This window comes from Grammomys surdaster, unplaced genomic scaffold (genome assembly GCF_004785775.1).
Source record: "Grammomys surdaster isolate TR1022 unplaced genomic scaffold, NIH_TR_1.0 219, whole genome shotgun sequence".
Lineage (NCBI taxonomy): Eukaryota > Metazoa > Chordata > Mammalia > Rodentia > Muridae > Grammomys > Grammomys surdaster.
In genome coordinates, this window is record NW_021604664.1 from 1376468 (window position 1) to 1400127 (window position 23660).

The following is a 23660-nucleotide window of genomic DNA, read 5'->3' on the forward strand; positions in this document are numbered from 1 at the left end:
GGCCTGTCCCAGGGCCGTTTCCTCCCTGCCAGTTTCTAGTTATGCTGCCAGTGCAGGCTTCCTTCTCTAACCCCAGCCCTTCTTTTGCGCTCTTCAGCATCCAGTGAACACTAAGTTTGTTTTGTTTTTTGTTGTTGTTTTTTAAAACACAACAGAGACCATACCCTACTTGGCAGGCATCCCATCCCTGAGAATCAGATTTAAAAGGCTGAAAGTGCCTCATGCAAGCACACATTGTGCTGCTCTGGCTTCTTCAGAACCCATCGCTCAGGGAGGAACATGGGCGCTACAGCTGCTTCTCTGACATGCTGCTGGACACTGTCCGTGTCCCTAAGACACAAGCCCCAGTGCTGCTGTGAGCAGCACTCACCCAATCCACCCACTGCTTTCTGAGGCTGTACCTCATCCACGGTGCTCAGAGCCAGAGATCAGGCACTTGGTTGAGCAGAGGAGCCAGGGTCACTGGGGACACCCCAGGCAGGGTAGAACACATACAGGAACATTGCATACAAGTCACTGAAACAATGCAAAATGGAGACCTTCCTACATGGTGACTTTTTTCTTAAGTTACACAAATATTTCCTTCCCTGTTTTGATTTGTTTTTCTAGATCAACTATATAGAAATGACAAACAGTGAAAGTGTTGTGACTGAAAACCAGAATCAACAGCAAGGACATCCTCCAGATTTGGTCCCTATGATGGAGACATTGTAGGTGAAAGGCAGGCCCTTGAGCGTATCTACATACATGTGCTATTTGACTCTAAGACCAGAACAGACGTGAGATTACTGATGCTGGCAGGTGCTGCCAGGCCACAGTCGGGTTCCCTGCCTTGCTTTCAGGGATACCCTATCCCCCATGCCACACACTTGGACAAACCGCACTCTCCATGAGGCTCAGACCTCCTAAGAAAGTCCCAAGGACCCACCCTGGATGCTGGAGGCCATGACATAGGATTTGGATTTGCTGGGTCCATCTCAACTCAGCTACCTCCTGCTTAGGATCCAACATCTGGCATGGAACCCAGGAAGGCAGTACACAGGAGGATAGAGAGAACCGTATCCCTCTAAGAAAGGGCTTTATTAGTCTATCCAGTGTAAAAGGGAGGGAGGGAGAAAAGCAGGAGCCTCCACCACAGAGGCCACGATGTGAGGGCCCTCCTCCCAGGGCTGTGACCCCACAGCCCAGAGCGGATGATAAAACTCATCAACTGGAACCCGCACCCATGGAGCTGGTGCATGGGTGGTTGTGGTGCAGCTAGCACCAGTGATCCTGGTCTGGGTGGTGGTAGCTGTGCCGTGCCCGGACGCCGGTGCTGAGTCCCAAAGTGCAGTGGTAGCCATTGGGTACACGACGGAGAGGGTGGGATTGGGAAGTGAGGGAGGACACATAGGAAGTCCTGGAGGAACGGCCAGAGTTGGTGGCCACTGCCTCTTCAAAGGTGAGTGTATCTTCAGGCAGGGTGTGGGCAGAGACCTCACTGTCCAGACGCTGCCCTAGGTAAGGGTCAGAGCCAATGCGGGAGCCAGGAGCTAGAGGCTGGCTCAGGGGCTCTTTCTGGAGCAGGGCGTTGTGTTCAGAAAGGCCGCGGCTGAGACGGCCAGGGGAGAAGGCTGGGAGGCCACTCTGACCCTCAGCAAAGTGGACAGGCGAGGAATTGGCGGTCTTGTAGGTGATGCTGGGGCGTGGGGTCAGAGGAGTCTGGGGGAGCTGCCTCCGGACACCTCGGCCTGGGGTGCTAGCACCAGATGTTGACATCAAGGGGCTCCCATTAACGGAACCACTGCCCTACATGAAAAAGGGAACAGCAAGTAAAAATGAAAATCACATTAAACACAGTACACAGACAATATCGTTATTGTTATGATGGGATGCACGGAGGACCCGAGGCAAATGGAAGGAAAGCAGGAAGAAGGGACGCGTTGATCAAGTGCTAGAATTCCAGTCAGAGAGGAAAATAAAGAAGAGTGATTAGAAGCGCGTGCTGCTAATTTAGGACAACTGACCAACTAACTGATCCAGGGGCTTTGTGGCTAGAAAGGCAGACATGGGGGCGGCAGAGCACAGAAGGCGCTCGAAGGTCTGGGGAAAGCAGAATTGGAACATTTGAACCATACTCCCGTTTGATTACCTGTGGGTGGGGTCCTGGCTCTAGTGCCGCTGTTGGCGATGTGGGGTGGCTACTGAGGGAGGGCTTAGGTTGTGGGGGTTCCCGGCTCCCAAAGCGGTCACAGGAATAGAAACGCTGCTTCTCTGAAGAAGAGGACGAAGGCTGCCTCCGCTCCTGGGACCGTCCTCGCTCCTGCTTACGGTCCCGCCGACAGCCCGTGGACCCTTCTCCATGGGGCAGGCCAGATCCTACAGCAGTGCTTGGTGCTGGCCAAGAAGTAGAGAGGTTAGTTGAGACCTAAGCAGGGCAGAAACCTCCGGCTCTAGACCTACAGACTCAGTGCCTGAGGTAGCCAATGGCCCTGCCTGGTCCCCAGAACCGGGACTCATATCCCCTCCTGCTGTGGGCAGATTCTGGGCCCATATGGCACACCAAGGAAGATGGTCCTATGGACTACCCATTCCAGGCAGGCCATAAGCACTTATGAGGCTCCTGGGACCCTGTATACGCACCGCCTTCTGTGTCAACAGACAGGCTGGGCCCCTTTTCCAGGGACCTTTGCTTCTTGTCCCTGCGCCGGTGGCAGCGGTGGTGGTGGTGATGTGACCCCTGGCTAGGAGGGGGCCGGTCCAGGACTGTGTTGCAAAGCTGCGTCCCATGTGGGCGTGGAGCCAGTGTGGAGATGGAGCGCTTCATGGGGCTGGCATTTGGGGCCGGCTGTGACAAAGGGCACAAGATGATGAGGCACATGGCCAGAGGTAGCAGGGAAGATAGAATATGAGTTAGACAGATAGGGAGGGGCCATGGCTCAGTAATAATAAAGGTAATGAATTTCCAGGATGGCCAGCTTTGTCCTCAGGCTTGAGACAAGAGTGTGGCAGCTTAAAACGAAGGCCTGGAAGCTTTTCTTCTGCCACCAGCAGCAAGCCCCAGCTGATGGGCTGGCCCAGCCAGCAGCATCAGGATGGGTTTTTTCCTTTATTTTTTTATTGGATATTTTTATTTATTTACAATACAAATGTCATCCCCACTTCCCCTCCCTAGGACCCTCTACCCCCTCCCCCTCCCCCTTTACGCTTTTATACCATTTGAATTACGTGCATGTATTCAGATCACTTCTAGATTGAGGGTCTAGCAATACAATAGATGCAAATAGTCAAGGAACAAGCAGGACAATAAACACAAATAGTCAAAGAACAAGCAAGGCATTAAACCCAATTACATGAACACTCCCATGATCACTGTTTCTAAGGGCTTATTAGGATGACCAAAGTATCTGAGCCTACTTCCCTGTCCTAGCCCAAAGTCATTTTCATGTCTGATGCCTACTTCCTTGTTCTAGCCTAAAATTTAGATTGCTGTCTGAAATGTCCTTGTTCTAGCCTAAGATTTAGATTCCTGCCTGAAATTAACTTCTTTGTTCTAGACTAATGTCAGATTCCTGTCTGAAGCCTACTTCCTTGTCCTTGGCCAATGTCATATTCCTGCCAAGCAGCCCATTTCCTAGACCTTGGCCCATGGCAGATTCTTGACAAGCAGCCCCAAAGGCTCTCTGCCTCTCCCCCTTTTTTATTTCATTAACAAGACTGAGCCTGTCTTAGGTCTTTCTGGTATCAGGACAGTCAATCAACTATCTTCAGACCAGTTAACCCTGAATTAGAGGAGGAAAATCTTCAGAGACTTAAAACAACATCTGTCAGTAAGAGACAGGATTTTTGGCTTCCCAAGCGGGTCTTGTTCTCCATGTGTCTGCTGTGTGTGTGTGTGTGTGTGTGTGTGTGTGTGTGTGTTGCACACGTGTTCGCGTCCCCTCTCCAGATAAACCCTTCTCTTCGGGTGCCAAATGATCCTGTCTGTGCTGTCTGTGGTGCTGGATATTTCTCCACTGCTACCTGTGTGCTTGAGGTTCTTTCCTACCTTTCACCTCTTTAACTGGCGGAGAAAGTGAACCTGAACAAGCCCCAGTCAAGCCAGAAGGAGCCCTTTGTGGGACAGAAGTCTGTGGGCGGGGCACCCCTCCAGGCAGACTGGAAGCTGGGTTGTGTCATGTGGGTCCTGTCAGGAGAGGGGTTGCTGGCTTGACTGAGGAGTCCTAGCAGGACTCACACCTGGCTAGAGGGAGATGATTTCTTTTGGTCCATGCAGAGGATTGACTCATCCCCACCGCAATCATGACATACAAAAGCAGGACCTATGGAAAGAAACTGCGGTGGAGTGTAGCCGCAGCCATCTTAACGTTAAAGACTAGAAGGAAGCACCTCAGCACGTGACACCATGGGTTGGGGCCACAGCAAGGTTTCTGGAAAAGAGGGCAGAACGGGGTAGAACACACTGTAGGCTACAGCCATTGGGACACTAAAGGGAAGACGTGGCTGGTGGGGGTGAGAAGGGTGAAATAAAGAGATATGACACATCCATAACCACAGGAAGGAGGAGGACACAGCCAGAACACAGAATACAGGCCTGGCAGACCCTAAGGACTCAGATCAACCGGTGGCCTCTTCTTGGCTTCAAAAGTAACCTTGAGAAAGGGCTTGTCAACTCTAAGTTGGATGTCCCACTCCTGGTTAAATGTACTCATGAGAAAAACCTCACAAAAGGCCAAGAAAAGAATAAGGGTTCAGGGACAGGGCAGAAAGGGTCATCTCAGAGCCCCAAACAGCAAAAGGGTAAACTGAGGCACAGACATTACTTTCTGAATTGTAGCATCTGTTCTGGTCCTAGAGTCGAACCCGAGGAGAGGAGAAGATGGGTCAATAGAGCTGGAGGCTGCAGGGTGGAAGAGTCTGAGGGCCAGAGGAGACAGGAGACTCTGGGAGGCAAGGGCTGAGGGGACACCAAAAGTGGGGGGACCAGAGCTAGAGGAAGACACCAAAGCTGTAGGCCCAGAACTCAATGGTTAATGTCTCTTTGTCTCTGGCCTTAGGATCGTCCTGGTGAGTAGGCACCTTGTAACCCAAGGGCAGGGGCTGTCCAGAGTTACATAGTAGGTGACTCCAGGCAGGCTATCCAGGAGCCACCCAGCCTCCTCTCTTGGTGGACACCATCAAGCCCTCTCCTCTGCTGACATCCATCCTCTCCACAGCTTAGATGGTTCCAAGACAACATACCTGTGTTTCTGCTGCCAGGCGTGGCATAGAGGCTGCTCGGCCTTGGGTCTCCAGCCCAGGCTGGGGCTCCTCATCAGGTCCTTTCAATGTCATGTTCTGCATCTGGACATCCACAGCCTGGAGGACAGCAGGCTGCTAAGTAGCACCTCCCAGAGCCACCCACCCCTGTCTCACACATCCTCATCCCCAGCTTCTGTGTTCCTGGTATGTCTCACACTCCCTGTCCTCCCTCATACCAGGCCCCCACGAAGGGCTCACCAGTGTTCCTGGCTGCCCCACAGGGATCTCTGCAGAGTGGCCACGTTCTAGAGGTGCTCTGGCCTCATAAAGTGCATCCTGGGTCCGCTGAGTGCCCCAGGACAGCGATTCCTTGATGCCACTTTCCTGAGTTTGTCTGGGGAAAGAAATGTTCTGTAGGGTTAGAGACCTATAGGTTACAGATCACAACAAGTTCTGGGAATCTCCACCGGCCAAAGTCTTGGCAAGTAAGGGCCAGTCCCATTCATCCCTGACCTCCCACCCATCCCAGTACAGGACCTAAGCCAAGGTATAGTACACAGCACAGGCTCACTATGGTTCCAAGCTAAACAGTACTCTCCAGTACTCTCAAGGCAGAGGACTTGAAACACTTATTCTGAGGAAAATCAGATCCATCATCCCATGGTCTGGGGACAATCAGCAAGTTCTTCAACCCTAGTGGTTCTTCTGCAGTACGGGCATCGAGCATCTGCCTCAGACCATGGTGGGAGGGGACAGCTATGTGGTGAATGTAAACAACCAACAGCTAAAGAAACTCCTAGACCCTTCCTAGGCCTCTTCCCTCAGGAGTGTCTTACTGATAGCTTTTCCTTACACCCAGCTCTCCACACATCTCTATCGGCTTCCTAACTGTCAGCCCATAGATGGCCTCACCGCCTTCCCCTCATACTATGTCTGCTCCTCATGGTGCCTGGAAGCAGTCATATTCAGGATAAGATGCCCAAAAAGCACTGACCCTTCCCAGGCAGCCCCTCTGCAAGGACTACGTGTGCATCATACAGGTTGGATGACACTTGATCAGTCAGCTTAGCACACTCAGCACAGGGCCTGACTTCTGAACACAGAGTATGCTCACACAGTAGGCCAGATCTGGCCTTGCTGGGCATTTTAAATAAGAATCATCCATTGGCTTCTGGGTATATTGCAAGCCATTTCACCTGAATGACTCTTGAGACAACTCCAGAAATGGGCTCTAGATGAGAGGGGGGCCAGGCTAAACCTTGGCACACTACCAGCCCTGAGGTCACAGCATAGCTCAGACTCTCCATTGCTGGAACAATAGGATAGGGTATTCTCTGACTGTGTGGAGTGATATTATTGGAGGTGTGGCCTTGTTGGAGGAAGTGTGTCACTGGGGTGCACTTTGGTGTGTTTTAGAAGCTCAAGCCAGGCCCAGGAATTAAAGAAAAGTTTAGGGACAGTGTGGTGGCACATACCCTTTAATCCCAGCAGTCGGGAGGCAGAGGCAGGTGGGATCTTGAGCTTCAGGCCAGCCTCATCTACAGAGTTTCAGGACAACCAAGTTTAGTCAGTGAAGGAAACCATTGAAAACAGAAAGCTGGTGGAAAGGTATTTGAACGAGGAGACCATGTTCCAGCCCCAGCAGGCAGGAGAACTTGGCAGCTTCAGCCACGTCGTTCTGGCTTTAGAGTCAAGGATACTAGAAAAGGGTTATGGAATCTCCTTCTGCAACTAAGGAAAGCCATTGAGGCCAGTCATATGTCAGGGAAGCCCAGAGGCCATTGTGTGAACCTGTGAGGGTGAAGCCTGGATTGTGTTGGAGACTCCCAGATGCTGGAGATATCAGAGCCTTGGAATACCTGTCAAGGAAAGCTGCCATCAGGTAGTGGAACAACCCAAGAAAGAAAGAAGTGTACTGCAGTCAACAAAGCTAAAAGGAGTTGGAGAGTCAAAGAGCATTCTGAGATCAGACATAGAAATCCAGAGTCTGGAGTTGGCCCAGTTTTCTGTTTTTTTCCTCCCTTTCTTTCTCTGGTCCAGCATTTGTTCACCATGGTTTCTTTCTTCACTTTGGGAACAGTAATATATACTATATGCCATTGTATGTTGGAAGTACATGATATCTACTTTTTATTTTTATTTTACAAGGGTTACAGTTGAGAGACTTTAGGCTTTTAAACATTGCTGAGACTGCGATAGACAACAGGGACTTTTGAAGTTGAACTAAATGTATTTTGCATTATGATTTGGCCAAAAGCCTATGGGGCAAGGGAACGGAATGTGGTGGTTTGAATGAAAATGGCTCCCACAGACTCATAAGGAGAGGCACTATATAAGATATGACCTTGCTAGATAGGTATGGCCTTGTTGAAGTGTGGTAGGCTTTGAGGTTTCAGAAGCTCAAGACACACCCAGTATCCCCCTCTCCCCTTCTACTCTCATCAGATGTAGAACTCTCATCTCCTTCTCCAGCACCATGTCTGCCTGCACGCCGCCATGCTCCCCATCATGACAATAATGGACTAAACCTCTTACCCTGTAAGCCAGCCCCAATCAAATGTTTTCCTTCATAAGAGTTGCTCTGGCTGTGGCATCTATTCACAGTAATAAAATGCTAGGACACAGGCCTTCCACTGACCTTCTATGAAAGCTTTCACAGCCTACACACAGGATGTAATTATCAAAGTACTGAGTCTTATTTCCCTCCTGGAAGCCTGGATCAAATCAAGTCAAAGGCATCTCACATTCTATAGACTATAGTCATGTGTCCCTCTAAGATACACATCTCACAGAACATACGTCCCCTCTCACACAGTTGCATATACTTCCACAAGAGGGACCCTAACCAACTTGTGCAAGGGAAAGCATGTAACTGAGGTTGCTTGCAGGGTTCTGTATGACAGCTCTTAGGATGCACTTCCACAGCTTAGAGCCACTTCTAACACACCTGCAGTTAGGATTCCCCTCTGCATTGTCTGCTGCCCACAGCATGAACTTGAGCCTGGCTGTGCAAGGCTGATAGGGATACTGCCTGTAAACAGAATCTGGTCCAGACAAGATCTGCATGTTGGTCTCTTGCCGTTTTCAGGGCCAACTTGAGGTGGTGAGTCCCTCAGAGCCAGCAGATAAGGAAAGATCACTATTCCTGGAAGCCAGCTATGTAGGAAAGCTGAACAAGCCTGCCTTCAGTGTGTAACTAGCCCTGCTCAGAGCCTGTCCACAGCCTTGGTGGGAAATGTGATCCTAGATTGATTTCAAGAAACACTGTTCAAGAGTAAGGTGAAACAAAAGGACCTGGCCCATTTGTTTATGAAATACAATAGCCTCAAAAATCAAAGCCAAAATGGGAAACTAAGAGAAAAAGTGGCTCAGCAGAACCAGGAAGGTCGGAATTATAATTGTCTATGAGTAGGCATTTGACAGCTCAAGGGAGAAACAATTTCTTTTTATTTTTAAAAGATTTATTTTATTCATTTATTTATTTTATATGAGTGTTCTATCTGCATGCCACAAGAGGGCATCAGATCTCATTATAGATGGTTGTGAGCAACCATGTGGTTGTTGGGAATTGAACTCAGTACCTCTGGAAGAGCACAGACTTGTTGAAACACATGAGTCTATGGGTGCCATACCTACGCATAGCATTTACAAAAATAAATTTGCAAAATACATTTAGTCTAACTTCCAAAATCTGTAACAGTCTCAACAATGTTAAAAGTCCAAAGTTCAAAGTCTCTTCTGACTTTGCAACCTCTTAGCTGTAAATCAAAAATCAAAAAGCAGATCACATACCTCCAACATTACAGGACATACATTACCATTCCAAAACATCACAGTGAGGAAGTAGTGAACCAATGTAAGACCAAAAACCAGCTGGACAAACCCCAAACTCTGGGTCTCCATGTCTGATATCAAAGTATGCTTCAAATCTCCAACTCCTTTCATCCTTGTTGACAAATCTGGCATTCAGCAGTGACAAACTTCATTCTCTTGGGCTGGTTCCACTCCCTGTTAGCAGCTTTCCTTGGCAGATAGCCCACGGATCTGGCATCATCTTGGGGTCTCCAAGGCAATTTCAGCTTCACAGCTTCTCGTTCCAATGTCTGAGATCCACACATGATCTTCTGGGCTCCTCCTAAGGGCTGGTGTCACACCCTAAGCTCTGCCCTCTGTAGCACTCTAGACTCTGGTTGATGCCACTCCACTGCTGCTGCTGTTCCTGGTGGTCATCCAATGGTACTCGACTCGCATAGGATCTCTTCATGGTGCCAAGCCTCAACTTCTTTGTATGACTCTTAAGTCTTAGGCTGTCAACTGCAACCGAGGCTGGACCTTCACCAGTGGTCTGTCCTGGCCTCTCAGTGTCAAACTGCAGCTGCTCTCCATGACCCATTCATACCCTCAAAACCAGTGCCATCTGGGTGATTATTACATATTACCAAGTCCAGTTGCAGCATGAGGTACAACCTTGCTTATCTCCAGAACACAGCTTCTTTGTGCTTTCAGAAAACACTGCCCAAAAGATTTCACCTCAGTGATGCTGGTCTCTTCTTAATCACAGCTAGTTTCTTAGCTCTAGCTAACCAGCATCAGTTGTTCCAGTCAGCCCTTCTACTCTTGACTCTAAAGCCAGAGCCACATGGCCGAAGCTGCAGAGTTCTGCTGCTTGCTAGGATTGGAACATGGCCCCTTGTTCTATTACATCTTTCATGGCCTAAGCTTGGCTGCCCTGGAACTTGCTCTGTAAACTGATCTTGAACTTGAGATTTGCAAGTCTCTGTCTCCTGAGTTCTGGAATTAAAGGGCTGTACCACTATGCCTGGAACAGGAACTTGGGACTTGCTCTGTACTAGGTTGGCCTTGAACTCAGAGATTTGCTTGCCTCTGTATCCTGGGATTAACAGTGTGTATCATCATGCATGGACCTAAGTTTTCCAGGGCCACAATTCTTCAAGATCTAGATCAAAAGCCTGTATCTTCCAGCCACAAGATCTGGATCACAGGTGTGCCCTAAATTGCTGGATTGTGGTTCATTTAAGATTAAAAGTCCAAATGAAAACAATAATAATAATGCCTAACATGATAGAACCATTCCTTGTTAAATGGCGAATGGATGAACAATAAGCTTAGCTGGGTGGGATCTTGCCCCAAAGTCATAACTCAATCTGTTTATTTCCTTGATTTAGCTCCATTGCACGTCCTGATGCCCTTTTATTACTTGAACCATACATTTTGTATTTTTCCTTTATAAGCTTGCTATGCTTGATCAGAATGCTCTTCATGAGAGTAAGCCATAAGGAAAAGTCTCTGCTGGACTTTTCCAAGACTTTGTTTGTCAATGCAATCAAATCAAAATCTCTTTACCTTAGCCTCACGTAGACTCTTCAGATAAGGACAAAAAGTTGCCACATTCTTCACCCAAACATCACAAGAACAGTCTCTAGGCCACATACTAAAATTATTCTCCTCTGAAGAATTCTCCTCTTGTGCTAGCAGCCCTCCACAGCTCAAATCACCCCCAGCATCACCATCTTCCATATTCCCGCTAGGTTGGTCCATTAAGCCTCACTTAAAGCATGCCATTGCTTTCCAAAGTCCCAAAATCCATATTCCCCCAAACAAAAACATGGTCAAGCCTATCACAACACCCCAGTCCCTGGTACCAACTTCTGTCTTAATTAGGTTTCTATTCCTGTGAAGAGACACCATGACCAAGGCAACTCTTATGAAGGACAAAATTTAACTGGGGCTGGCTTACAGGTTCAGAAGCCCAGTCCATTATCACCAAGGCAGGAGCATGGCAAGGTCCAGTCAAACATGGTGCAGGAGGAGTTCTGCATGTTGATCTGATTGCCGCCAGGAGAAACTGACTCTTCCATACTGTACAGAGCTTCAAAGCCCACCCCCACAGTGACACACTTCCTCCAACAAGGTCACACCTCCTAACAGTACCACTCACTATGGGCCAAGCATATTCAAACCACCACAGCCAGGTACGTGCAGTGGCTGTCACCTCGGGAGTAGCACAGCTATCTACTCAAGCTCGGTGATATCTACCTAATTCGATGAAGCTCATCTCAAAGTCCACCATGGAAACCAGCAAACGGAAAAGCCTAGCTGCTACCATCTTTATCAGGTTCCAAGAGTCTGTGTACCCAAGGGTAGAGGTAGACAGTAAGTTCCTTCAGAGCTCATCCCTGGAAGTGGGATGGGACCTGAGAACCTCCTATCCTCAGAGGACTGTTCTTGTTGTGGATGCACCTCAGGTATTTTAGGATGTGAGCTGGAAGCCAGACTATAGGTAGTGTGTGGGGACAGATATTCCCCACACACACACACACACACACTGGCCTTGAGTTCTTCTAACCAGCACTCACATGCCACACCCACATGACCCACCCGAACTCACATGGCACCTCCATTGCTGAGGGAAGTTGCACTCTTTTGCCGAAGGAAAACCCGAGCTCCTCGGAGCACAGCGGGCTGTGTCTGCTCCAGGGTGGCCTTCAGAGGGTGGAACAGGGAAACAGGACCCATCTACAAAGGAGAACAAGGAAGAGAAGAGGCCTGTGCTGAGGACCTCAGCCTGGTACAGCATGTAATGGAGTCCAGTGTCCTTATTCTGCACCACGAAACTGTTTGCTTTCCTGGATCTTGTCTTGTTTCCCTGAGAGAAGCCTTCGAGCAGAACAGGCTCAGGAACCCTTCTAGTGTCGCCTCAGCTTTCCCCCATAAGGGACTTCAGAAAAATAGTCACCTAACCCAGAGCCTCAGTTTTTATACCTACAGAGATGGGTGTTGGTCATATACAAAATCAGTTGTCTCATCTTTAGGTTACAGTGGCTGCCACCTGGAATTCCAGGCCAGAGACTAGGAGGATGACTAGTGAATATGCTGTGGCATGGGTCCAGGTAAACATCACTAGAAGCTGTGTGTGTCTACAACAGAACCTCCACATGGTGGCCACCAAAGACACAGCTGTGGCAGCACCAGAAAGATGTATCCCACACCTCCCAGACATCCATGAGCAAAGACAGCAGCAACTCTGGCCTACAGCATGCATCTCTCTGGTGTGTGCCTGTGTGTGCATCTCTCTCCATCCTCTAAAAGTCCTTCTCGGATACATCATATCATCTCTGGACAACCACAGAAAAGGTAACACTGCCAGGGCTTCTGTCTTACCCCTAAACCCAGCTCTTAAACTCAAGGCTCCACAACACTCCCAAGCAAGCAGCTAGCAGAGAGCAGGCAGTCCAGCCATTAAACTCTGAGCAGCTATACGGCTCCCACAAGTGTACCTGTGATAGGCCTCCAGGAGCTGGGTGAGTCTGATCTCTGGTGGTTTTGTTCTGTTTGTAGAAGTCAAATATCATGAGAGCCGCATATACCTTCCCCACTGTCATCTCATCAGCTGAAGAGAACAGACAAAGAGCCAGAGGTCGAGGTTTGGAGGACACACAACACAAAGAAGCCACAGAAAACGTAGCCAGGTAAGGAGGCAGCTTCTTTCTCTCATCCCATGTGAGCTCAGCCACAGGCGCTAGGGCCGTGCCTCCTCTAGTTACAGGACAGTGTACTCTGAGCAACACTAGCTGGTCCTGTGTCTCCTATGTTGGACTGATGCATCCCTACAAGAGGCCCTCAGAATTGCACCGATACTAGGCTTTGCTCTTGCATTTTTTAAAGTGTTATGAGATATATTGTCAAAGTAGGAGGGTCCAGATCACAGCTTATGGCTCCTGTGCTGCTCAGCATGGCTACACAGGGATGAAGGGAGGCCACCCCTCCAAAACAATACATTCTCTGGCTATATTCCCATATGCCCTGAGGGAAGGTGGGGTCAGAGGGTACCTTTCACTCTCCACTTACGTTTGTGGGGTGGTACCAGTAAGTCCAGAGTCTTCTGGGGCAGATTAGCCCACACAGAAGAGATCTCCTTTCTCAGCTCAGCATCACACTGGTGCTGCTTTGTCCCCGCTGGGACAGGACAAGAGGGAAAGGGGAGACATGTCAGAAGCAGCCCTGAAGGCCCCTCATTCAGGCAGAGCTGGAGACAATGTGTAGGGAGGCACATGTAGAGGAAGACAGGATGGAGTTGGTACTAAAAGGAAGATGCAGCATGAAGCCAATGAAAAGCAGACCAGCTGGAGAACTTCCTGCACAGTAGTCGGCAGTACAACTGTATGTTGGTATTTGTGTGAGTGTGCAAAGTGTGTGTGTGTGTGTGTGTGTGTGTGTCTGTGTGTGTGTGTGTGTGTCTGTGTGTGTGTGTGTGTCTGTGTGTGTGTGTGTGTGTGTGTGTGCGTGTATAGAATAGAATCCGGGGCCTCTATTCTACAGCAGAGCTATAACCCCAGCACCTCAAATATCTTTTGAAGAGTGAATGTTTTAATTTTGATGAAGTTTAATTTATTAGTTTTTTATATGGTTCCTGCATTTATTTATTTATGTCTATATGTTGTGTGTGTGACTGTAGAGTTGCCCATGAAGGCCAGAAGAAGGGCACCAGATCCTATTTGTGAGCCTCCTGCTAGTATCCAAAACCTGATACTCTGAAAGAGTAGTAAACACATTTAACATCTGGATTCATACATTTTTCTAAAAAGAAATCTCCACTAATCTCAGTTGTCAACATTTTTTTCCCTCCTTCTAGAGGTTTTTATCATTTTAAACTTATGACCCCTTTCAAGCTAAGTTTTATAGGAGGTCAAACTATGTGCTATGTACTGAAAGGTATGCCCACTATTGCTATGCAGAAGTCATAAGGACCAGTGACTGCGGAAAAGCCCAGAAGATAGTTTAAAATGCCCTTCTGAGAAGACAGCAGAAATCTTCTCTCCCTCTCATTGTGAAAGCACAGAGCAAGAGGAGACCTCAGACTCAAAGCCACCCTGCTAGCACCTCAAGAGCGGACTCAGAGTTTCCAGAACCCTGAGGGACGGGTTTCCTGGGCAAGCTGTCCAGTGTGCAGTGTGCTGTGCCAATGCCCTGTGATGTTTAAACTTGACAGACTTTAGAGTTGCTTTGTAGACAAATGCTAGGCACGTGTGTGAAGGTGTCTTCAAAGAGGGTTAACCAAGAAGGGAAGCTGTATAAATGCAGGCTACAGTACTCTGGGCTGAATGAAGGGAAGTGAATGGTAGCAGGCACTTCTGCTTCCTGCTTAGGGATGCTCTGGCACCTCCCACCATACTTGATGGACTACCCCTAGAACAGTTAGCTAAAATAAGGCCTTCCTCTTTAAAGTTGCTCTCTATCAGCAATTTTGTCAGAGCAGCAAGAGAATTAGTACACATTCTGAGCTGACTGTGAGTCAAAAAACTTCTCCTTTGTAAATGGCTGTCTGACTTTACAAACCACTGCTCATTAGGAAGGAACAGTATCTTTTCCATATCAATTCCCTTTTCTTTTTCTTTTTTTTTTTTTTGTTTTGTTTTTTGTTTTTTGTTTTTCGAGACAGGGTTTCTCTGTGTAGCCCTGGCTGTTCTGGAACTCACTCTGTAGACCAGGCTGGCCTCGAACTCAGAAATCCGCCTGTCTCTGCCTCCCAAGTGCTGGGATTAAAGGCGTGCGCCACCACCGCCCGGCCGTCAATTCCCTTTTCAAATTTGCAGAAAATCAGTTGGCCCTCTGTGTGTGGGTTTCTCCCAGCCATACCTTGACCAGCATAACTTCACAGGAAGGGGCTGTTTCCTCCCTTGTCTTCTTTTCAACAGGGTCATTCAAGTTCTCTATTTCTCCATAACCTTCAGAACTGACTCATCTGTTGGAATTCTGTCTGAGTGACAGCGATTAGGACAAGGACAGGGCTGATACATCTCAGTCACAACATATTCTGATCCATGAGCAAGACCCAGGCTACTCTTACTTATGTAGGTCTATGTTTCTTCTTATAAATATTTTGAAACTCGCAGAACAAAGTGTTCAGATGGACAGGAACATTTTGGAGCTATTTTCTGTTGTTAGTTACTAGAACACAAACGCTTCTGCATGCTGCCTTTGTATATGTGTTAGGTCCAGTAACGTTAAAAACAGCCTGGAATTCTTCGGATAATGACACAACTCTGACAACAAGCACTTTCATTTCTTGCTCTTTTTATTATATTTTTATTATTGAAAACAATCCTTAAGTTTAAAGCTATTTTGACCATCTTCTCTCTCTCTCCCCACCCTTTCTTACTCTTGCTCTTTCCCTTATTTTATTGGAATGGCTAGGGCCTCAAGTACATCTCTGAAAAATGAGCGCTGCCTCAGGCCGTCTTGAATCCTTACTTTAACAGAGTTCCTATGGCAAATATTACAGCCGGGTGGTGGTGGCACACGCCTTTAATCCCAGCACTTGGGAGGCAGAGGCAGGCGGATTTCTGAGTTTGAGAGTTCGAGGCCAACCTGGTCTACCGAGTGAGTTCCAGGATAGCCAGGGCTACACAGAGAAACCCTGTCTCGAAAACAACAACAACAACAACAAAATTACATCAGCTGCAGTTTTTCATAGATATCCTTTATTATATATTTCTTGGATGTCTCATTTAATTTCATGTCCACAAAGGACTATTAGCAAGAATGACCACTGGATCCTGTCAGAGTCTCTCCTCTATGTGACTGTGGAGATTTCACACAGTTCCTATTATTGCTTTGTATAGTAAGTTCTACTGGCTGAGCTTTAGAACACGACTGGGATAAACCCCAAATGGCACCGTATATTCTCCTCTTTTATGTACTGATAGATTTAGTTTGCTAAAATTGCACTGAAGATTTTTATGTCTAGAGTCAGTTCACTAAAACTATATTGAAGAACTTTATGTCCACATTCAAATGAAGATTGTTTTATTTCCTGCCACGTCTTTGTTATATCATAATAAAGTACATTTCAATAAGAGTAAGATGGTCTGTAGTCACTAAACTGAGAAGACTTCACTACTGAAGCCAGCTGGGCTGGAATTTCCTAAACTGAGAAGACTTCACTACTGAAGCCAGCTGGGCTGGAATTTCCTGCTGGAAGGTTGTTTGCTATCAGTTTATCTAAGCGATAACAGTGTTACAAAGGTTATCTCATATTTTTACACTGTGTGCATATGTGTGAGGTACCTGTATGCTCATGCTTGTGTGGGGCACCTCTCTGTGCATATGTGGAGGCCAGAGGAAAACCTCGGGCATCATCTTCAGGAACCTAAAGTTCACAAATTAAGCTTGGCCAGAACCTCCAAGAAATGTGCCTCTTCCCACATTACTAGTGCTGGAATTATAAGCATACATTACCATGCCTAGCATTTTTATGTGAATTCTGGATTTATCAAGTAAGCCATTCCTTACCCCTAAGCTTATCTACTCTTGAATGAGTTTGGTAGTTTATTTATAGTCTTCAAAGGACTCATACATTCTCCTAAGATGTTGTACTCAGAGAAGCCAAAAAACAAACAAACAAAAAAAACCCAAAAAACAAAATTACACAGGAAGTAGAATCTGAGGAAGGCTACAGACAGGACAAAGCCTGAGAACCACCTGAGAGAAATCAGCAGAGACTAGTCCCTCAAGTAGCTGGTTCTTATGAAGGAAGAAAAGGAGGAACATGATGGGAATAAGAGATAGTCCTTTTAAAGAAAGGAATCTAAGAGTTTGCTCACATATTGGCACACATAACCCCAAACAGAGAAAACAACAAAGCAAGAAGCAGACAATCAAACAATGGGTACCAACCTCAGGGACACAGTGAGAAAAGATGGGACCTGGTGCCCAGAGGGCTGACCCGCACCCCTCACAAAAGTAGCCAAGCTGTATGGCAAATATGAAGGAGAGTGATGGGGTACAGGATGCCCCTGGTAGAGGGGAAGGGAAGAGAGGGGGGATGGTTCATGTTGCCTATAACATGATTGGGGCCGGCTATCACTGCTGGGTGTGACAACTGAAGCAAGGGACTGCACTTCACCATGCGGCTTCCTCCTTAACCATGAGATCGTATGGAGCTAATGCAGTTGTCACGGGAACGGTCAGTGCCAAACAGAGCGGGTAAGTCCATCCAGTTGTCCCCCAGGCAGAGCCCATCCCTTTGTCTTCCTCTTTACGTACCTAAGTAGATTACTTCATTTTGTGCATTCGTGTGTGTGCCTGTGTGTGCCTGTGTGTGTTTTGTTTTGTTTTGTTTTGTTTTGAAACAAGAGGTCCCACTAATTACCCAAGGCTACCAGAAAACTTGATAAGGATTGGCTGACCAGTGCCCTCCCTTTCCCAAGGCTATGTGACTCACCTGGGGCAAGCTTGATCTCCAGTGCTGTCCGGATGAGGGCCATCAGTGTGGATGTAAAGTGTACCGTCATGTCCTCATTGGATATGGGCATGTTCATGCGAACCAGGCGCTGGGGATGAGTAGGGGCAGATCAGGGCCAAGCATGTTACGGTCACTCCCACCCTAGAATTAGTGTTTGGGCTCTGGCGCTTGGCTTGGCGTCCCGAGAGTGGTCCTGGCAGGTGCCTGGTCCAGAAGGCTGGGTGGGTGGAAGTTTTGCCAGCATTCTCTCCTCCCGGACCCCACTCTCATCTGAGCTGAGATTCTCCTGGCTAGAGAAGAGCAGAAATCCAAGTAAAAGCTGTAGCAGAAGCCAGGCCCAGGAGCCTGAGTCCTGACTTCTGACTATTAATGCCACAAGTAGGTATGGTCCTGGCTGCGGAAGAAGGACCTAAGGCAGAGTGTCACTCCCTGGGACAGCCTAGAACATAACTGGAGAGCCTATCCTATGGCTTTGCTTACCTGTCCTCTATCTGCAACTGGATCATTGGGTAAGAAGTGGCAGCCAAGAGGCCTCTCTGAGGTCCAGTCCCAGTGAGGCACTCCTCAAGAGAGATGTTCTTGCTTAACTCAGGTCTTAACCACAAACATGGGGCCAGAACACACACTTGAAGACAGACGTAAATGCATGAAGAAGAGTCTTAAGAGACCTTCTAAGGGTCAGAGCAGAGCAAGCTGCTCCCATCTCTCTGAGTGGCCAGCTCCCTTTCTTTTCTTGTTTTTCAGAGACAAAACATCTTGAAACAGGGACGTGTCTGAGTCATTCCTCTGGGTAGACTCAGCAGCTGCAAGAGACTTCGACTCTCAGAACATCTGAGGGAGGATACGGGTCTCAGGTGCATCTGAGAACACTCGGTTGGCCATGAAGCAACCCAGGAATACTAATGTCCTCTATATTGGTTGGAAAACTAGAGACAGGGCTTCCTCCCTGAGGCAAGCACCCTTCTTTGGGGGAGAGCCACACAGCCCAGCCCCCAAGTTCTGTATCTTCATTGTGATGGAGGGGCACAGGGGTGCAGAAAATAGGAGGTAGGCTCTTGTCCTATGAATGCTGGCAAAGCCCCACCGGGCACGTCCAATTACAGGACCAGGACCTCACATGTCACATGTGTTACACACCAGGAAAAGCCTGCTGTCCAGAGCATGGCATCCCTGCAGACCAGCACCGATGGCAGTGTGAAAGGCCAAGGAATTCCTCTTCCAGGGAAGGGGGTTGGGATGGGAATGAAAGAAGAGCAAGCAGACTGTTCTAAGAGGGGGAGATCTGTCCAGGACACCAAGGGTCACCCTCACAAGGGCTCCTCACAGGTTTGCCCCCAGTCACGGAGGACAGACAAAGATAGAACCTCAGAGAAGCAGAGTGGCAAATCCAGGGCAAATAAGCTCCAGAAATGGTACTGGAAGCATCTCTTGGGCCCTCTCCCATCTTGCCCTAAGCCATCTGCCACCTACCCTGAAGCCTCCCTTGGTCTGGTCGTACCCTGAACCTCAGGATCCTTAGGCATGGCTAGAAAGGGCAGTGCAACCCTTCGTGCCCACCTTTCTGTCTGACTGGGTGTCATAGGAACAGAGCTCTCCCTCCTGTGGATAGACATGCATGCATGCAAGGCCTCTGCGGTTTCAACACACATGCTAGTTGGGGCAGATAAAGGCAGGAAGAACCCAGAGGCATCTGTGAGTGGTGGGAGAGCTGTTTGGTTCCCACAGACTACACTGAATGAAGTGGTGGACAAAAACCTAGAATGGGGTACAGAGACAGAAGATGGACAGAGTACAGTGGACCAAAGAGGGAGGAGCCGGCAGGGAGCTCTCAAACAGATGCAAACACAGTTGGCACTGTTTAATGGGGAGCAGCAGGGCTGTGAGTGCTGAAGGCAGGTGGAACAACCTGTGACTGGACCAGGAAGGAGGCCTGGACGTGTCTGTGTTCACTTCCTTCCTCATGACTCAGTGTTCTGTGACCCCTGAACTCCTGAAGCTGGGACCCTCAACCAAGGGCATCCGAACAGCCTTTCCTTTTCCACATCAAGGTCCCCCCCCTTCCTCCCCACTGGGAAGCTTAAGAAGCCCTTGAAGTCTGTAGCTGGGCATGAATCCCTACAAGACTGAGGTTAGTTAGGGTAGAAGGGTACGGCAGTGGAAAGCAGCAGAGGCCCACAGGCCCTATCCATCCCCTGAGGCCAGACATTGCAGACTTGATGACCACCCTTGACAGGAGCATAGAGGCAGGGCATCCAGGTAGTCCCAAGCCCAGAGTAAACAGCCTCTGTCCAAAAGCATTGTTTTGTTGGTCTTCTCCTCCTTGGGAAGGCACGGGAAGAGAAGGAAAAAGGGCCGGGGAGGCAGTCTCTGGCTCCATTGTCCCAAGCTCCTCAAGGATGTCAGTGGTGGGGAAGCCAGATGGGAAATCGGGTTAGTGCAGAGACACGTGCCTCTGTCTGGGATGGGAACAAAGGGTTTCAGGGTGGTGAGGGAGCAGCGGCAAGGCAGCCAGGTACAGCCAGACAGCCAGACAAATCCTAAGGAAGCAGGTGAGAGCCCATGAGTGCTCTGTGGGCTGAATGAGGGCCGGGTGGGCCCAGCCAAGCACAGACAGCTCCTGGGTTGGATGCAGGATCAGTGCAGGGTCAAGGTCTACCTTGTATGCAACTCGAGCCGGGCATTTCTTCCCCAACCCCAGAGGTGGGGACATGTGTTTCAGCATCTCAAACATGTCATTGTAACTGATGCGCCCACTGGAAACCCGTTCCAGAGGCCAGGCATAGTGGGGTGGTCCACAGGAGAGGCACACGGCAGGAGGGGCAGAGCAGGGAGCGGGCAGGGGAGGAAGCAGACAAGAAAACAGATTCAGTTAACCAAAGTGTCGGGTAAATGCCCCAAATCAAAACAAGTAAAATGAAGGTATCTCTGCTTGACTTGACCCTTGCTTGCCCCCACCCCCAGCCTCACCTCCTCATAGGCAGCCCAATGCAGGGCAGCGGGCAGGGGTGATGTCTGAGCTAATGAACATGGAGGGGTGAGGAAGGGCTGCATCGGGGCGGCTTTGGGTTACACATTTCTGACTTTACTCTTTTAGAACCACAGACAGGGCCAAATCAGAAAAAGTTAGTTCATCACGCGGGAAGCACTGGCCAGACTGTGTGGAGATGGGACTACTGCTGAGAACCACAGCAGCAGCTTTGCCCGCCTCAATGGGCAGATTGGATTTGCTTCCACATAAGGCCAGAGGCTAAAGTGGAGAAAAGTCTACAACAGACTAGAAAGCTAGAAAAGGAGTTCCAAAGCTCTTAAAGGACTGAACTTAATGACAGGGCAAGTCAGCTCCAAGCCCAGAGACGCCCGAGGCCAGCCCAGGGCAGGGCTGCTGCTGAGGTCAGGGCTGGACAGGAAGGAGACTGCAGGAAGGGAGGAGCTTAGTAAGCTGTGGCCTGGTGCCACTGGTGCCTCTGACAGCACAGGTTGGGACCAACAGGTTGGATGTGCCCCTTGTGGGCTGGGGCACTCGGGGCAGCATCTTGGGGCTGGTGTAGCATCTTCCCAAGTCAAGAGGCTGGAGCTTCCCTCTACCCCAGAGCACCTGCCTGTGGGCTTGGGGTCTCAGAGACACAGCAGAGTCCAGCCTTTCTCCAGAGGGCAGATCTGCCCAAACCGTGCCCTCTGCTCACAGTTCTAGGCCAGGGCTTTTCTCCCTGACCTGAGCACATCAATCCAGAAGCGACGCAGGAGGGCTCCTCTTTCTTGTTCCCACTCTTCCCTCCCACAGAGACCTGAAAGCCTCTCCTGACCCACAGGGACAACTGCTTCTTGTTTATTTGCACCCACATACATACTTCTCTGAGCTCTCAGCCTCTGGCCTGTCGGCCCATTCATAAGAGCCTGAAGGAATGCTGGATAAGATGGCTGTTTCATCGGTAAAAACAGGTCCTGTCTTACCCACATGCTACCCGCAGAACCCTACCCCCAACACCCAGCCAACTAGAACTGGCAGACTCAGCCTAGCCAGGCCAGAAAACACCTTGGGCACTGTCTTGAAGGCTGCCTGCCTCCAGCTAGGGGACATAAGACAGGGAACCAAAGCATCCAGGATGCTGGAACGCAGGGCAGGGCAGGACAGAGGAAAGAGAAGGTGAGGTGTTGTCATTCCCAAGTCAGGCAGGGAGTGTGTGCAGTGTGTGCGATTCGGGCAGGGAAGTATGTCAGATGGAGGCTCTGAAGTTGCAAACCTTGTAGGCCAACCTACGAGGGCAGTTCTTTCCTAAGCCAACGGGTGGCGCAATACAACGCAACAAACTGTACATATCCTTATAATGAATCCGGCAACTGGAAAGGAAATGTCACAGGTTATGGCAACAAGGCATGATGGAGCCCATCCCACCCACCCACCCAGTCTGCAATGGAAGATGAGTCGTGAGGTGGAGGTGAGCAGTACAGCTACACAGGCTAGCCCCTAGTGGGACCTGGAGTCCAGTGCTCCCAGGAAGTGTCAGCCCCAAGATAATCCCTGGAGATGAAGCTAGGCAGGAGACACTCAGAAAAATAAGTAAGAAAATAAACACCCTCACCCCCACCATGAGCCCCACCATTGGCCAGTCTCAACTGGACTTGCTATCTGTCCTTCCCTCAGTTCCTGAATGCCAAAGCCCTTCTCCACATCTCCCTCTGACCCTGGCTCGCACTACCATGATGCACCTCATCCACTTCTCAGATGCAGAAACCCTACTCAGAAGTACACACCTAAAGGCCTCTCAATTGTCCTCATCTCCCCGGGCACACTGATGTTCCCTGGGAATCTGCTGGCCTAGCCAAAGAAGCCCTCCTCACAGAGATGATACCCTTTGGTCACCACAGATCTTTTTTTCTCCTGTGTGGCTAATCAGTTTTAAGTCATGCTCAGTTTTCTTCTACTTGGGCCTCACCACACTTGCTAATCGTGTTGGCTCCTACAGACAATTACAAGGGGCCAACGGCTCATCGAGCGCTCTCTAACACCAGTGGAAATGTGTGGACAGGATGCATGCTAACCCTGTTTGGGAATATTTTCCCAAAACAGCCAAAAGTTTTCCCACTGTCTACCAAGTGAAAAAAGCAAAGTTGCCTGCTTAACTCGTTTTCAAGGTCTCTCAGTCTCTCTCAGTTTTAACACTTCACTGAGGCCTCATCTGGTCTCCCAGTTCTCCCTCCCTCTGTACCTGCCTCAGAGTTGCCTGGCACTCAGTTCATCTCACCTCCTTTTAGACAGCTTAGGTGCACGAGATCCTTCCCTCCTCAAGTGTCCTGGCCCCAAGCTGTGGCCATGCAACTGTCCTATCTCACAGCCTTATTTATGACTTCACCTTCGGGGCCCAGACCCAGGACATAGCAGATGCTCAGGAAGTGATTACTCAACAGATGGATGAAGGTGTGTGTGGCCCTCAGCTTCAGTCCCCATGCTTCATGGTGAAGCGACAAACAGAGGCTGGGGGAAAGAAGCTCCATGCCTTTCTAGTATCCCCCAGCATATACAAGTTCACACAGCACACAAATGATACATAAACATTCTAACATGTGCATACATACATGGAATGACTCACATATGCACATAACATGCATGCACACTTACCATACATACACAGATGTGTATACATATACAGTCTGTCACACACATACACACAGATAAACTCACATGGATACACAAAACATATGCATGTGCCTATGTGTGCACAATGTATGTTGTATGAGCACATGCAGAGGACACACAGGCTCATCTACATACTCACACATGCATATGCTCACACACATCTGTGCTTGTGAATACACACATACAAATGTTAGAAAGTTTGACAGTTTGTCTGTGGTTTCAAAGTTTTTCCCAAATGATGAGAAAATCACATGGTCACATGGGAAATTAAGACAGCCACCTGCTAGGTTTGCAGTGAGCCTGTCCAAATGCAGGGCCCAGCTTTAACCCGTTTGAGTGCTCTGTCAAGCCATCCACCTCCTGGAGGAGACTGCAGGGAACCAGCACCAGCCTCAAAGCACTTTGAGGTGCACATGCTCTTTAGACTGCTTGATCTTGATATCATCTGGCCATGATGTCACCTCTGCCATAAGGCTCATGTTTGGCCATCTCTTCAACTTGCCGGTGACATCCAGGGCTGCTAGCTCTCAATTTTGAATT

At 48.9% G+C, this 23660-nt stretch overlaps 1 protein-coding gene across 3 annotated transcripts in view; it reads right to left on the minus strand.

Annotated features, from left to right (window-relative positions):
- Positions 1-1257: 1257 nt before the first annotated feature.
- The window catches only part of Cacna1b (calcium voltage-gated channel subunit alpha1 B), a 164839-nt gene continuing 142436 nt past the window's right edge, over positions 1258-23660 (minus strand). For 2 of the 3 annotated variants that reach the window (XM_028772871.1, XM_028772870.1), the window contains exons 39-48: positions 20142-20238; positions 17465-17573; positions 13090-13197; positions 12519-12631; positions 11630-11757; positions 5479-5614; positions 5221-5337; positions 2623-2827; positions 2132-2376; positions 1258-1788 (exon numbers count right to left, since the gene is read on the minus strand). In XM_028772871.1, the coding sequence (XP_028628704.1) occupies positions 1258-1788; positions 2132-2376; positions 2623-2827; positions 5221-5337; positions 5479-5614; positions 11630-11757; positions 12519-12631; positions 13090-13197; positions 17465-17573; positions 20142-20238 (1789 nt within the window). The remainder of the gene's footprint in view (positions 1789-2131; positions 2377-2622; positions 2828-5220; positions 5338-5478; positions 5615-11629; positions 11758-12518; positions 12632-13089; positions 13198-17464; positions 17574-20141; positions 20239-23660) is intronic. The other variant, XM_028772872.1, reaches the window with a different exon arrangement.